A 16,217-nucleotide genomic window follows, 5' to 3' on the forward strand; every position below is an offset into this window, starting at 1 on the left:
AACCTTTGTCACTGAAAGGGTGGAAGATTTTGGGGTGAGAACAAACCGCACGTTTTCAGTAGGGAATAAAAATGCCGTAAAAGTAATGAATTAAAGTGTAAATAATTAACTTTACTCAATAAAACTATATTTTTATCAAACCCTTTGAAAATACTCTTGGTTCTACTTTAGCTAACTAATTACCTCTTTATTAAAATTTCTAAACTCAAAACAAATTTTAAATATAAAACTAGTCACATTACCCGTCTCTCAGCCACATAGTTAATCCTCAATCAAATGTCAATTCGTAATCACTTTAATACATTCACAAACAAATAGTACAAGCAAGAGATTCAATTCAATGTACAAGCAAGTTACAACAAGACAAACAGCACAATTACAAAGAAATAAGACAAGCAAGCACAATCAAATGCAAATGTACAAACAACATGATGTATGTCTATCCCTAACGCAGGCCATGAGCTCATGTGTCGGTTGCTGTTGGGAATAAGACACCATTCCCCCTTGAGAAAACACCTTTGACAGAGAAATAAAATAGACACAATCACAACACAAGAATTTAACGTGGAAACTCCAATTACCGGAGAAAAAACCACGGCCGTTGTCAAATGACAACCATAGAATATCACTATGTGAAAATTGTTACAACACATAGACTTCTTTCTCTCTAACACCGGCACCCCAGTACACCCACACTCTCTCAAAGCAAATATCTAACTACACCTCACAACACTCTCTAATCAAAGAGTACAGAGGAAAAGAAAAATCAGATACAAGCTTAAAGTGTTTCTGACTGGTGCAAAAACAAATGGAGAACTTAGCCTCATATTTATAGCCTAGGCCACCCACTCCATTTGCTATCCTAAGCAATGTGGGACTAATTCAACCAAATTCTAACAATCTCCACCTTGATTGAAATAGTCACACATCTTCAGCTTCCATTGTCAACACCGACAATTCTTTGCTGCCATTGTCTATACCGACAATCATAGTTCAGAGAACTATCATACTCCACCATGAAAGTATACTCACTTGGAATTAGACCACTCCAAGCATTTTGCCTTGGTACAGATCGAAACCTTGCTGAAAATTCATGGTGCAACTTTCAAATTGGCTTTTCCTGGAAGTTCTTCAGCCATCGACCTAACTCCGCCACACACCTTGCATCTCAACGCCAACCAATGCCCGTGTGCAATTGTGGACCCGATTGCCACAACTTATCCTTATCCATGGCAGTGCGGTAATACCATGAGGATTCTTCTTGTCTTCTAGAGAACATCATCTTTCATACCAGAGATCTTCTCCTTCAACGCCTTGTGCAAACCTGATTGTATCAACACATCCTTGACTTGTATTTGCCACAAGCCAAAATTGATTCTTCTATCAAATTTCTCTATTTCAAGCTTCACAGCACTTGAATATCCTGACATTGTTGCAACCGTATACTGGAATAGTATAACTCAACTGTAGACCGTACACTAGGAAGGGTCCCCAAGAAAGAGAGGTGGGTCACAATGGATACACTTAAATACCAAGTCTTTCCTTAGCCAGAACCTTTCCAAACTGCACTCTCACAGTGTCACACTGTCTTCCAGCAACAACAACAGCAACCAAAGATCAACCTCAAGCTACAGGACAAAATTCTTTTCTGATGTGGAAGGTCAGACTAGGCTGCAACCACAGAGCATACTAAGAATAAATCCCACCGAACCGAAGCTCTGATACCACTTGTTGGGAATAAGACACAATTCCCCCTTGAGAAAACACCTTTGACAGAGAAATAAAATAGACACAATCATAACACAAAAATTTAACGTGGAAACTCCAATTACCAGAGAAAAAACCACGGCCGTTGTCAAATGACAACTAGAGAATATCACTATGTGAAAATTGTTACAACACATAGACTTCTTTCTCTCTAACACCGGCACCCCAGTACACTCACACTCTCTCAAAGCAAATATCTAACTACACCTCACAACACTCTCTAATCAAAGAGTACAGAGGAAAAGAAAAATCAGATACAAGCTTAAAGTGTTTCTGATTGGTGCAAAAACAAATGGAGAACTTAGCCTCATATTTATAGCCTAGGCCACCCACTCCATTTGCTATCCTAAGCAATGTGGGACTAATTCAACCAAATTCTAACAGTTGTCTATCCGCTCCCGACATTATCCGGGTACAAGTCTCAGATATGGCATTCCAGATGCATACAATGTGCTTATAAGTCGTTGGATTAGGCCGCATACAGTGTGACTTTCCAAATCAATAAGCGTACATCTGAAAAACAGTTCTCAGTGTATAGGCGTTTCCACTTTACATTTGGCGCTACGGCCCAAACAATGTCACATCTGCTCTCCTGTAGCAGACAATCTCTTTAAGTTAATATATTCTTTAAATCCTTGTTCTGTAACACCCTAAGTTATGCAAGGGAGGAGGAGGTACGCGTGAAGGGGAAAATGAGTAGCACTAAAACGTTTGAATATGAAATAATATCTTAACCATGAGTACGGTTCAAAATGAAACACTTAGAGGAAATTATAACCAGAAAAGAAACTAATTATGTCCTAAACTAATCTCGTCGAAGAAGCTCCCATACTTGTATCCTATCCTATCCTTGATCAGGACCCTTCAGTTATTCACGAATCGAGGTACCAGGGGCCTCCCTCCAACACCTTTTCGCGCAGTGAAGATCCGGTTCCGTTGGGTGGGGTGAACCAAAACTCGACGGGGTGCCGAAGTGGGGAAGAGGGCACGTATTCCACCTTTGGAATTCCGCAAGGGTCCAACTCCTCCTCTGGATCCTCCTCCATGGTGTCTTCCTTTTGGCTATGGTTGTCGAATTTCCTCTTCCTCGGTTTCGGAGTCGGACTCGAGGTGTACCACCTTAAATGACTGCTTCTTAGATGCTGAAGCGTTCCTATCTATGAAGGTTACGACGGGCAGCTGGGGTTCTACTTCCATGAACTCTCGACCTAAGTAGATAGTTTGGAGCACGGTAGTAGTGGTTGCAACTACCCACGCGTGTTTCGATGGGTCATACTTAGAAGTTACCTTCGGGGGCACTGCATCGCCTCTATCCACTGTGCCATGTTCCTCTGGAGACAGTATGGGAAAAGAAAGGGAGTGAGAACCTAACGTCTCAGTAGGAGTGCTATGCAACACCTCCATATCCATCTCCAGCCCTCGTGTGGAATTTTTAAAAAGAGTCGTATAATACGGCATGTAATATGCATCTTTCTTGTAGAACATGTGTGCAAAAAGAGAAAGCATATAGGGAAAATCTAAGGATAACATCGTAAGTAACATCAACATAATCATACATAACTCTTAAAAAAAACTAAAAATCAAACTTTCATTCATGCTTTCTTCTTTCTTAACTTATAACTTTTATGGAAGGTATTGAGCTCAAACCGGTATAAAACGAAAGTCCCCTTTCCTTACCGAAAGTTCTTATCTCGAATGTCTTGGCGATCACCTTCCCTTACCGAAGGATCATCTCGATCGACCATCCTCCCTTACCGAAGAATCATCTCGATATCTTGTCTTTGGGGGTCACCTTCCCTTACCAAAGGGTCATTCCCTCAGTTTAATTTACAATCAAGGTTATTTAGACATACACAAGAAAATAATTATATCAACAAAGATATCTTATTATATGAAATTGATGGGAATCTCCTTCCCTTACCGAAGGCTCCCAAAAGTTTACCGATCACCTTTCCTTACCGAAGGATCACCTCGATTCGATCACCTTCCCTTACCGAATGATCATCTCGATTATCTTGTCTTTGGGGGTCACCTTCCCTTACCGAAGGATCATTCCCTCAGTTCTTTAACAAGTAGGGTTATTTAGGCATATACAAGAATGGATCATGCAAGAGGAGAGGCATATATCCTGATAAAATAAGCATGTTTGAATAAGATTTTATACAAAAGTAGGTACTCTCATCCCTAGAGGGGTATTAATAATATAAAATAAATGTACATTATAAAAATAGGATATTTTAAATAGTTGAATAAAATAGTTATAAGAGAGCATGTACTTTTTAACTCAAGGAAATATATTAATATTAATCTAATGGTATAAAAGTCAATATAATTTCATGTAATAAAATGGGAGATATTAATTAGTTGAATAAAACAATTATAAGGAAACATGTACTCTTGACCCTAAGAAGATATTAATGATATAATGTATAAAATATAATCTAAGTGCATATTGTAAGAAAATGGGTACTTGAAATACTTGGATTAGATATTATAAGAAGCATGTACCCTCGATCTTTAAAATAAAGGAGCAATAATAACATAATGATATAAGGGGTCATTTAGTTGCATATAATAAAATAGGGTTCCTTGAACAAGACACAAAAAAGAGCATGTACTCTCAACATTAAAGGAATAATAATAATGTAACGGTATCAAATGTCATGTAAGGACACATAGTAAAATTAGGGAATGTTAAATAATTTAATAAAACGTTTTAAAGGGGCATGTACTCTCAACATGAAAGGAATAATAATTAAAAGGTCATGTAAATGAACATAGAAAAGATATGGGATACATATTAATGGATTCAAGAGGGTATAATTGACATAATAGATAATCATGCTCAATGTAGATGAGAGATAAGTAAAGAATAATTCATGTCATAAAATACATGAAAGATGATAGCCATGCATGGATGGAAGAAAATAAAACAGAGCATACTACATGCCAACATAAGTAAGAAAGGCATAATTTCCTACACTTTTTCCTAACGCTTCTTCGAGCTTGCCTCTTGTGTTTGCCCACAGAATATTATTTCTTTGTAGAGAGAGAAGGGAGAGGATTAGTATTTGAGAGGAGTGATTTTCTATCTATGGGTGCTCCCCTATTTATATACATCTGGGGATAGGGTGGTTGGGATATTTTAAATTTCAAATGGAGGGTGGTTACTAGGTTCCTATCCATAAATTCAAAATTCTAAACTTATCTCCTAACTGATTTTCAAATTCGAATTTGATTTTGTTTCTAGAAGGGGTGAAGGGAGGTTGTTACATGTTCTCTGCTCTTCTGTGGCAGAGATTCCTTTTCTTAAAAAAATCGAGTTCAAAACAACACTTAAAACAAAATCTCTCCTTACAAAATTGGATTTAAAACATTATGTTTTTCTTAATAAATCGAGTTTAAAAATAGAATACACCTTTTCTCAACTAAATAAATCTCAAATAATTTAATTTTTCAAAACCAAATATTTTAAAATAACTTTTCAAATAAAAAACCTTGGATTTTATAAAATTTCGACAGCATTTCTCTAAAATTCGGACTATGCCACCCTTCCTGAGTCCCTACCAAATCATTTTCAATTCTCAAAAAATTATTGTTAAATCTAACAAACTATATCCATTATCAAAGCATTTATAAATCTAAAAGCTAATTAGTTTCAATATCAAATTATTTTCAACTCTCCATTTGTTACCAATAAATCAATCAACGCTTTCTCAAATTCTTTCCAACAGTTTTAAATCCAAATCATTCCTTACTTTAGAAATATAAATCAAACTTTTTAATATAAAACTATTTTTTGATATGTATAAATATGTAAACCTATTCTTTTCTTAAGATAGAAATATTTCTCAAAATAAGCTTATAAGTTGGATTTTCAAATCAAAATCACCTTTTTGTATATCTTTATAAAAATTTGGACAGGACCTCCCTTAATATTCAAATTTACCACCTTTACGGGATCTTTCATTCTCTCAACAATTTCCAAATTATTACAACAGTACTTACTATTATCAAACAAATCTCAAATTATCAATCAAACTAAGAAATTAACATATGACTAGAAATTTGAGCAACATTTACAGCCTCAATCCAAACTCAATTCATATCTCAGTTTAACAAACAATACCAATTAAACACCATTTACAACCACAATTCAGCAAATTTACATCAATTAGTAATACTAGACTCTCGTAAATTATTTTCAATTATTCAATAAGTTTTTTAGGTATTTTTAAATTAAAACTTTTAACTTTAAAAACAAACTCCCTACATTCGTACGAAATCAAAATCAACGAAAATATAATTTTTTTTTTACTAAACTGCTGAAGAAGAAAACGTTTGAAATTGTCTGTACTTTTTAAAACTCTAATTGACCGAACTTAAGGGAAAGGAGAGTTACATCAATTTTTATCAGACAAAAATAATACTAACACGTAAAATAGAAAGATACAAACATTTTTATTAGATTAAATTTTTTATTAAAGTTACATATCGCGAAAAATCAAAGCTAAAAAATAACGGTTTCATAGTTCCGTTCTCTTCTCTCTCACGGTGTTTCTCTCTTTCTTTACCATCTTCCTTTCGGTGGAAAATGAATGGATAAGGAGTAAGCTATATATATACATGACACGTTTAATTTTCTTTTCCTTGATTCTCTAATGGCTTCGGCCAATTTATATGGAACTAAGGAACTTTACTTAATAATAATAATAGCATATGATATGGCTTTCCGTCAAATGAATGTAATGATACATATAATAAATGGAAAATTATTCATGTAGCAGTCGAAAAGAGAGAAACATGGTATGGTAGGTACAAACAAGTTGTCGAGCTTATTATTGTCGTGTAGTAAAGTACGAAATGTTAGAAAAATTTTTGAGTTTGATAATGAATTAACGTAAATGACTAGCTTAAGAACAAAGATCGATGGCTAGTTGATTTCCGAAATACATGAAAGCAAAAGCAACTTTCAAATATTTTATTTATTAAAAATATCTTTTATTATAATTAATAACTATAATTTATATTTTTAATTCTATTTTTCTCTCCAAATCTTTAATTTCTTTTTAAATCTTAATTTTTTTTCTAAATTCTAAATCTCATATCCTAATCCCCTTCACATTTACATTTATATATTCCTTTAATATTTTCTACACTTATTCTCATTTTAATTTAGAACAAAACACATTTTAAAATTGTTCTTTACTAATTTTACACCTTTTAATCTATAGATATATCATCTTCATTCTATTCATTTCAAATTAAACATTGGTATTTAAAAGAATAGAGTTTTATTGATATTTTATTATTGGTTAAATTACACAGTTAGTCCCTACACTTTCAGTGAAATTGCAAATTGGTCCCTACAGTTTAAAAGTTTGTAATTGGGTCCCTGAAGTAAATAAAAATTTGTAATTGGGTCCCTACCGTTCAAATTCCGTTTGATTTAACGGAATATTCTACAGCATATTCGCCCTTGAGCATGTGAGTTGCACATGTAGAAGCTTGACTGAGAAAATACTCGTTATTTCTTACTTCCAAATTTTTGTAATGACCAAAAACCCCACTGAGACCCTTCATTATCGTTACGCTTCATCTCCAGTAGAATTTCTCTCTGCTCAGGCTTCCCTTCCATTGTTGGAGTTGATCGTCGAGTGTGTGGTTCGGACTGTGTGGAGTTACTTTATGGTTGACATTGTTGGCAGCTGAAGAGTGAAGTGTGCAAGAGAGCAACACTAAATCAGGTAAGGGTTCGTAACCCCCAGTCCCTTCACAGGTGTGAGTTGAATGTTATGGTTTGATTTGGTTATTTTTTTTTTTCAGTGGATGCTAGAGTATCTAATGTAGTTAGGGTTTCTCTGATGAATCTATTTTTTTATTTTTGTTGGTAGTGATGGGAGATTCTGTGTTTACTCTCGATCTCTACCATGGTGGTCAGATGGTTAGCAGGAAAGGAGGGAAAGAATACCTTGGTGGGATGGTAGTGGAAGGGTTGCAGTTTGAGTTAGATGAGTGGTCGTTACAAGAAATTGTTGCAGCGCTGAAAGAAGTTGGATACACAGGCAATGCTAAAATCTGGTGGAACGAACCTGGAGTTGCATTGAAGGATGGTCTTAGGGAGTTGAAGTCTGATGGAGATGCAATGAGAATGGGTAAGTATGTAGTGGAACAAGAGATTAAACACTGCCATGTGTATGCAGTTAGTGGATGTAGACAAGGAAATGGGGTTGAGATAACCTCAACTGATGAAGACTATATACCCTCTGATGGTGAGTACAGTGCTAATGATTTAGTTGAAATAGAAGTGGTAAGTCAATCAGAGTCTTCAAGCGAAGATAACAGATTTGATGACAGTGCGGACGATGGTGATCATGAGGATCATTTTGGCTTTAATGTTGAAAAAGAAAACCAACAAGGTCAGCATCCAAATGCCTTCGGAGGTAACAGTGGCTCATTAGGAACAGATGCTAATAATGTTGATGTGGGAGTTGGTGTTGAAAATAACACAGGAGGGGTGACTGAAGATGGAGCAGAAATTGATGTTGGTGATATTTCTTCCGGTTATGATACAGAGTCATTGGACAACTATGATGGAGATTCTGATGAGCCCGTAAGAAGAAAGAGGTATCCTAGATATAATGAAGCTGACATGAGTGTTGATTATGAGTTTCGGCTGGGGACTGAGTTTAAATCTATTGCTGAGTTTAAGGAGGCTATCAAGGAACATGCATTGTTGAATGGACGGGACATTAGATATGTCAAGAACGATCAGGTTAGATGCAGAGTCAAATGCAAGGGTTTAGGCGGAGAGTGTCCATGGATGGCATTTGCAAGTAAAGTAGGAAAATCTGGATGTGTTAGGCTGAAGACATTGAACAGTAAGCACACTTGTGGGAGGAACTACAGTGGCCGTCTTGCGTCCAGCAATTGGATTGCTAAAAAAATTACTAATAACATAAGTAGAGGAGAAGATATGAAGCTGGGGACTGTAATTCAAACTATTCAAGAAAAATACATGGCAAATATATCTGTGTGGAAAGCTTACTGGGCAAGAAGAAAGGCAAGGGAAGTGGTGCATGGGAAGGCAGTGCAGCAATATGGGAGGATCAGAGACTATTGTGCAGAGGTCTTAAGAGCAAACCCAGGATCGACATTGAAGCTGAAGTTGGATAGACCCTCTCCAACAATCCTACCAAGGTTTGTACGAATGTACATGTGTCTTGATGCTGTGAAGAAAGGATTCCTGGCTGCTTGACAAATAAGAAATGGGTCTTTATGTCAGACCAGCAAAAGGCAAGATATTAATTGTAGTTTTCTATGAACTCAGTTTTATTAATTTCTGTGAATTATAATCTTACTTCAGCTGACCATTGACCACTTGGCAGGGGCTGCTTCAAGTATTTCATGAAATGCTTCCGGGAGTGGAGCAGCGATTTTGCCTCCGACATCTCTATGCCAACTGTAAGAAGGCTTTTGGTGGGGGAACAGTTTTAAGGGACTTGATACTTTCTACTGCTAAGGCAACTTATGTGGAGGAGTGGAATAGAAAGATGGATCGTTTGAAAGAGGTAAATAAAGAGTGTTATGACAAGTTGGCAGCCCTGGATCCTAAGGTATGGACTAAATCTCACTTCACTCCATATGCCAAGAGTGATATGCTAATGAACAACATATCTGAGGCCTTTAATGGACGAATTCTGGAAGCTCGTGACAAGCCCATTTTGACAATGTTTGAATGGATTAGATGTTATTGGATGGGGAGGTTTGCTGAGAAGAAAAAGGGAGCTAAGTTCATGGGAAAAATACTGCCTAAGCCTAGAAAGAGGTTAGACATCATATGTAGAAGGTCCATGGAATGGCAACCTAGGTGGGCTGGGGATTTAAAGTATGAGGTTTCACATAAAAATAGGATGATTCAAGAGAGGTTTGTGGTGGATTTACTGGCCGGTTCATGTAGTTGTAGGTTCTGGGGGTTGGCTGGCATGCCTTGTATGCATGCTTGTTCTGCAATATTCATGAAAGGAGACAACCCTGAGGACTACTGCAGTAACTATTACACACCAGCAGCATATATGGCATGCTATGGGACAACACTCAATCCAATTAATGGTGAAAATATGTGGCCAAAGGTCGAACTTGAGACAATTAGACCTCCAATCTTCAGAGTCAAGCCTGGAAGACCTAGGAGAGTAAGAATTAGAGAGCACGATGAGGATAGATCACAAACAAAACTAAGAAGGAGTGGAACATCAGTTACCTGCAGCAACTGTGGCCAATATGGACACAATAGGAGACATTGTCCCAATCCAGACATAACAGGTATCTGTCTTTATTTCTTGGCTTCCTCATAGTTTGGTAGTCTTGTACTCTATCACTAATCATGTGTGTTCTTCTCTTCAGGAAATAACCCTGGATCTGAAACTGCTGCTCCTCAGGGTAGTGCCCCTGCTCCTCATGGTAGTGTCCCTGCTCCTGCTACTGTTGCAACCTCCACCACTAGATCTGCTAGTGTTAGCCAAAGAGGAAGGGGAAGGGGACGTGGTAGAGGAGGATCCAGGCCTGGAAAATCTAGAGATGCTACTCCTTCTGCACCACCAGTGACTGCTCCGGCTCCACCACTGCCTCCACTAGTGAATGCACTAGATCCACCACTACCTCCACCAGTGACTGCACCAGCTCCACCACTGCCTCCACCAGTGACTGCACCAGCTCCACCATTACCTCCACCAGACCCAACAACTTTCACAGCTCCACCAGTGCCTCTTCCAGCAGATCCACCACAACCTGCACCAGCTCCAACAAGGTCCACAGCTCCACCACTGCCTAAGACAAAAATTTTCGGTGTGAGGCGCAGTGGGAGACTTAAGATAGGTGTGAGGAAGGCAAAATCTGGACCAACTGAAACCGTAGACCTCACAGAAGATTAGTTTTTTTAAGTAATTAGGACTTGGTGGTATTAGTTTTTTGGCTGTGACTGTGAACTTTATTGTATCCTATGTCCATGTACTGTCAGTGGATTATGAACCACTTTTGTTTTGTTTTGTTGCTTTTGTTATATTGGGCATGTGGCTAGCTGTTTTGGAGGGACCACATTGACTATTAATTAATATGAATGTTAACTACTTTACTCTATATTATGTCTACTAGAGCTTTCTGCTATGGGACCAAATGAATGCAAATAATTTTTCTCCACTAAACAAAAATAGATGATTACATTCAACACTAAACACTATTCAAATGCACTGCAAGCACAATTTTTCTCCTATCTCATCAAACTTAGTTAAACCAATACACTGCAAATATTACAACCAACACACTGCAGATACACTTTTTCTCCTATCTCATCAAACTTAATTAAACCAATACACTGCAAATATTACAACCAACACACAACTCAATATCATCTTCTGCAATTGTTTCTGCTTCTTCATGTCACTCTCTACTCTGCCATTTTGTTATTGTAGCAATGTAAAATCAGAACGCAATCTTCCTAGACTTGCTTCCATGCGTCCTATCTCTATATGTAATCTATCTATCTTTCTTTCTTGTGCCTTTAGTAGTGCAGCATTCATAGATTCATCCAACCTTATAAAATCTCCACCATGCTTTGAGCATCCCTCCGTTTGAGATCTGTGTTGGGTGCATTGAGATTGAGCCCCAGCCATGTCTTCTTCATCAATCCATTCAAAAAACTTGCATCTTCTAGTGGGACAGGATATAAATCTTCTATTTGGGTTCATCACAGTACTGGAGGTTCGGAGTTTCAGCAGATCTCCACAAAAGCAGTGAGTCCTTCTCCCCTTTCCCATCACCTCTTCCTCTCTATCAATCCACTCAAAAAAATTACACTTTGGTAATTTACAACAAGCAACAAATCTCCTACCTGGGCTGTTCATTGACGACGACGAGAGCACCACCATCTCTTCCCCACAGAAGCATCGATGTCTTCTCTTGTTCATACTCCTAGATGTTGAGCTTCCTTCGGACAACTGGGTTGACTCCATCACAGCTCGAAGAAACCCTTCTTCACCCCTAACAAAGGGATACAGATACTGGAGGAATGCTGTGAGAGATCGTCATCTTCTCTTTCACTCTGACTCTTAAGAACGTTATGAGATAAGGGCATTCTGGTAAAATAACAACATTTAACGTCTCTATTCACGCTAAACGTTAGTGGGGACCCAATTACAAATTTTTATTTACTTCAGGGACCCAATTACAAACTTTTAAACTGTAGGGACCAATTTACAATTTCACTGAAAGTATAGGGACTAACTGTGTAATTTAACCTTTATTATTAGTACCACTCTCTAATTCTCATTATTCCGTTAGATGGACTCTTTAAGCCGCCATACCTTATTGTATTTGATTATTAATTTTAGTTACACATTCAATTAATCGTATAAGATATACACACAAGTTAATTTAAGTTTGACTTACAAGAATTAACGTGAAACTTTAAAAGTATTAATTAATTTAAAATAATTTTAAAGTTTTATTTTTTTAATTATTTATTTGTGGTCAATTATAAATTTATTTTCTAATTTTTTGTTTTCTATTTTTACAAAATTACGTTGCTTTTATAATTTTAATTTTTTTTGAATTTCTTTATTTGATTAGTATTTATTAGTATTCTAATAAGTTTGATTTTTATGACACTGATTTTATTGATTAATTAATTCTTACTGTTTTGTTTTGTATTATTAAAAATACTAGTAAACATTACATATAATTTTGATATTGTTTTATTTTATAATTACACAAAATAACATGCCTCCAAAACTAATTTCTAAATTAGCTAATGAAAAAATTCAACTGAAATGCAAATGACTGAAAAAGTTAGATGAAATTATTATACTATCAAAGTTTTTCTTATTTTATGTAAGGAGAAAATTATTGCTAAAAATATGTCTCATACACACTTTAATAGAGAAGATTGGAAAACATAGTAACTAACTTCAAGAATATTACATGTGGTTCAAGAATATTATTGTTATATAAAAACTAATTGAATAATTATTAATTATTAGAATAAAATTTTATATCTAAGTAAAATTTCTAACTAAGTTGTTATAACCGTTTTTCAAATCATGCGTTTTTTCTTTCTCCGTTTTTTTCTCCTTCTCCTTTTCCATTTCCTTCTTCTCTTTCTCCTCCTCCTCCTCCTCCTCCTCCTTCTTTTTCTTCTTCTTTCGTTATCGTTGTAACGGCCTGGCCCAACCTGCCCGGGTTGGGCCGACCCGAGGAGTACCCGACCCGAGTGATCGGGCACGTGCGCCTCACCGCGTAACCCGGACACGCGTCCCTGCCAGCTCCTCGCGGCAGTCATGAGGAGGTTTCGAGGAAGTTGGGCCTGTCCTTGCGGGGCCCACCTCTGACACGTTATAAATAGGGAAGGACCTGCCCTTCCCCCATGGTATGTTACCTTTACACCTGTCACATCTCTCACCTGCACACCAACTGACTTGAGCGTCGGAGTGTCTTTGCAGGTGGCACCCCCCTTTTCCCCATCTCCTCCTGTGACGAGAGCTCGGCTACTCGGCAGCTCCTAGCCCAACACTTCGCAGGTCGACGCGCTGTCTCACCCACCATTGATCACCCGACTTGTCCGACACCCGACAACCGAACATTAGCGCCGTCTGTGGGGACAACGCTCGAATGGAAGTCGCGCTGGGTCACGGAGACCAAGCTCGAGGAGCTGGAGCGGAGGGGGCAGCCTCCGTCGCCTCGTTGAGGGGGCAGCGGAAGTCCCCCCGACAGCACACAGAACAGCACACGAGGACACGACCTTTCGGGGGAACGGGCAGCGACAGTGCCATAATAATGCAAGAGCTACGCCACAGAGTCCAGAATCTAGAACGCCAGTTGGCCGATCGGGAGCAGGACGGACGAACCACCGATCCCAGCTACACCCCATCCCCCGAAAGAGAAGAAGAAGACTCCCACCGAAGCCGCTCGCGGCGTACCCCCGCATCCCGAACGGAAGCGGAGAGCACGCGCGAGGAATCACCCATCCCGAGAAGACGAAATGACACGGTCATCTATTCCAGGGGAAGATCAACTCGCCGAGCCGCGCGTGATCGCGAAGACGGGGAAGGGAGAACACGACAACCCGTGATAATGGGTGCCACCCCATTCCACCGATCTATCCTCGAAGTCCGGTTGCCGAAACACTTCGACAAACCAACGGACATGAGGTACGACGGAACCCAAGACCCTCTAGAACACCTCACGGCCTTCGAGGCCAGGATGAATCTGGAGGGGGTAGGGGACGAGGTAAGATGTCGCGCCTTCCCAGTAACCTTAGCGGGACCCGCGATCAGGTGGTTTAACGGCCTTCCACAGGGGTCCATCCACAGCTTCTCGGATATCAGTCGCGCGTTCCTGGCCCAGTTTACAACGCGAATAGCAAAGGCCAAACACCCAATCAACCTTCTGGGGGTAACCCAGAGACAGGGAGAGCCGACTAGAAGGTACCTGGACCGGTTCAACGACGAATGCCTCGAAATCGACGGTTTGACCGATTTGGTGGCCAGTCTTTGCTTGACGAACGGCCTCCTCAACGAGAACTTCCGGAAACACCTTACCACGAAACCGGTCTGGACGATGCACGAGATCCAGACGGTAGCCAAGGAGTACATAAATGATGAGGAAGTTAGCCGAGTTGTGGCTGCCAACAAACGGCAGTTCGGATACAGTCAACCACGGCAGCACGGGAACGGGGATAGGCCGAAGGAACGGGCCAGGGAAGAGGCGCCAAGCAAAACGCCGAGGGTATTTCCCCGGGTCGGGAAATTTACCAACTACACCCCACTCACGCTTCCCATAATAGAGGTATACCAACAAATAGCAGAGAAGGGAATCCTGCCGAAGGCCCGACCACTCAAGGACTGCACTGGGGGGAACAAAAACCTCTATTGCGACTACCACAAAGGTTACGGTCACCTAACGTAGGACTGTTTTGACCTAAAGGACGCGCTAGAACAAGCGATAAGGGAAGGCAAACTAGCAGCATTCTCCCACCTCATCAGGGAGCCGAGGAGGCGTTATCGCGACGAAGAGGAAGAAGGCAAAACCCGTTCGACAAAACGGCGACCGGAGCCAGAAGGTGCCGATCACGGCCTCACTGTGATAAACGTGGTGACGGCCAAAAACGCCGCACCTAGATCCAGGTCCGCACACAAGAAAGATGCAAAGGTACTGTCGATTTCCTCCTCATCAGTACGAAACTCCAAGAAGCCTCCGATCGTCTCCTTCGGCCCAGAAGACCAATGGTTCGACGACGCCCCGGAAAACCCACCTATGGTCATCACGGCCCGGGTGGGAACCGGCCTCGTCAAACGCATCCTTGTTGATACAGGGGCGGACTCGAACATCATGTTCCGGAATGTATTCGACGCATTGGGACTGAAAGACGCCGATCTGACGACTCACCAACACGGGGTCATTGGATTAGGAGATCATTTCATTAAGCCAGATGGAGTAATATCCCTGCCAATCTCATTGGGACCACCTCAGGGTCGGAGGTCAGCAATGGCCGAGTTCGTGATCCTCCGAGACTCGACCGCCTACAACATCATCCTGGGGAGGAAGACGATCAATGACTTCGAGGCCATAATTAACACCAAGTTACTAGTCATGAAGTTTGTTACCGATGACGGATCTATAGGGTCCATAAGAGGGGACCTTGAGACGGCGGTCGCTTGCGACAATGCCAGCCTCTCCTTAAGGAAGAAGTCCAAGGAGGCGTCCGGCGTGTTCCTGGCCGACCTGGATGCCAGGGTAGACGACAAACCCAGACCGGAACCAGAAGGAGATCTGGAGAAGTTCATGTTCGGCGACGAGGAGGAAAAATTCACGTTCGTTAACAAGAACCTCCCGCGCGAACTAAAGGAGCCCTTGGTCGAAATGATAAGAGCCAACAGAGACTTGTTTGCCTGGACACCGGCCGACATGCCGGGCATAGACCCAAAAGTTATGTCGCATCATTTAGCCGTTAAGGTGGAAGCACGGCCAGTAGCCCAGCGCAGGAGAAAAATGTCAGCGGAGAGGGCAGAGGAGGTGGCCAAGCAGACGGCCGGCCTCCTCGAGGCAGGCTTCATACGAGAAGTAGACTACTCGACATGGCTCTCGAATGTAGTTCTGGTAAAAAAGCACAACGGCAAGTGGAGAATGTGCGTAGACTACTCCGACCTCAATAAAGCTTGTCCGAAGGATTGCTTCCCCCTCCCTAACATAGACGCACTCGTCGATGCCGCGGCGGGATACCGGTATTTAAGCTTCATGGACGCCTACTCCGGCTACAACCAAATACCGATGCACCGTCCTGACGAAGACAAGACGGCGTTCATAACGCCGGGAGGAACTTTCTGCTATAAGGTAATGCCATTCGGCCTGAAAAATGCAGGGGCAACGTACCAAAGGCTGATGAATAGGATATTCCACGA

General features: G+C 40.3%; 1 protein-coding gene across 1 annotated transcript; it reads left to right on the forward strand.

The window, feature by feature from the left end:
• The first annotated feature begins 7,663 nt into the window (after positions 1–7,663).
• On the forward strand, positions 7,664–9,025 carry LOC130939281 (uncharacterized). Its single transcript, XM_057867399.1, has one exon. The coding sequence runs from the start codon at positions 7,664–7,666 to the stop codon at positions 9,023–9,025; it is 1,362 nt and encodes a 453-aa protein (XP_057723382.1).
• Positions 9,026–16,217: the final 7,192 nt, after the last annotated feature.

Source organism: Arachis stenosperma, chromosome 7 (assembly GCF_014773155.1).
Source record: "Arachis stenosperma cultivar V10309 chromosome 7, arast.V10309.gnm1.PFL2, whole genome shotgun sequence".
In the NCBI taxonomy this organism is placed as follows: domain Eukaryota; kingdom Viridiplantae; phylum Streptophyta; class Magnoliopsida; order Fabales; family Fabaceae; genus Arachis; species Arachis stenosperma.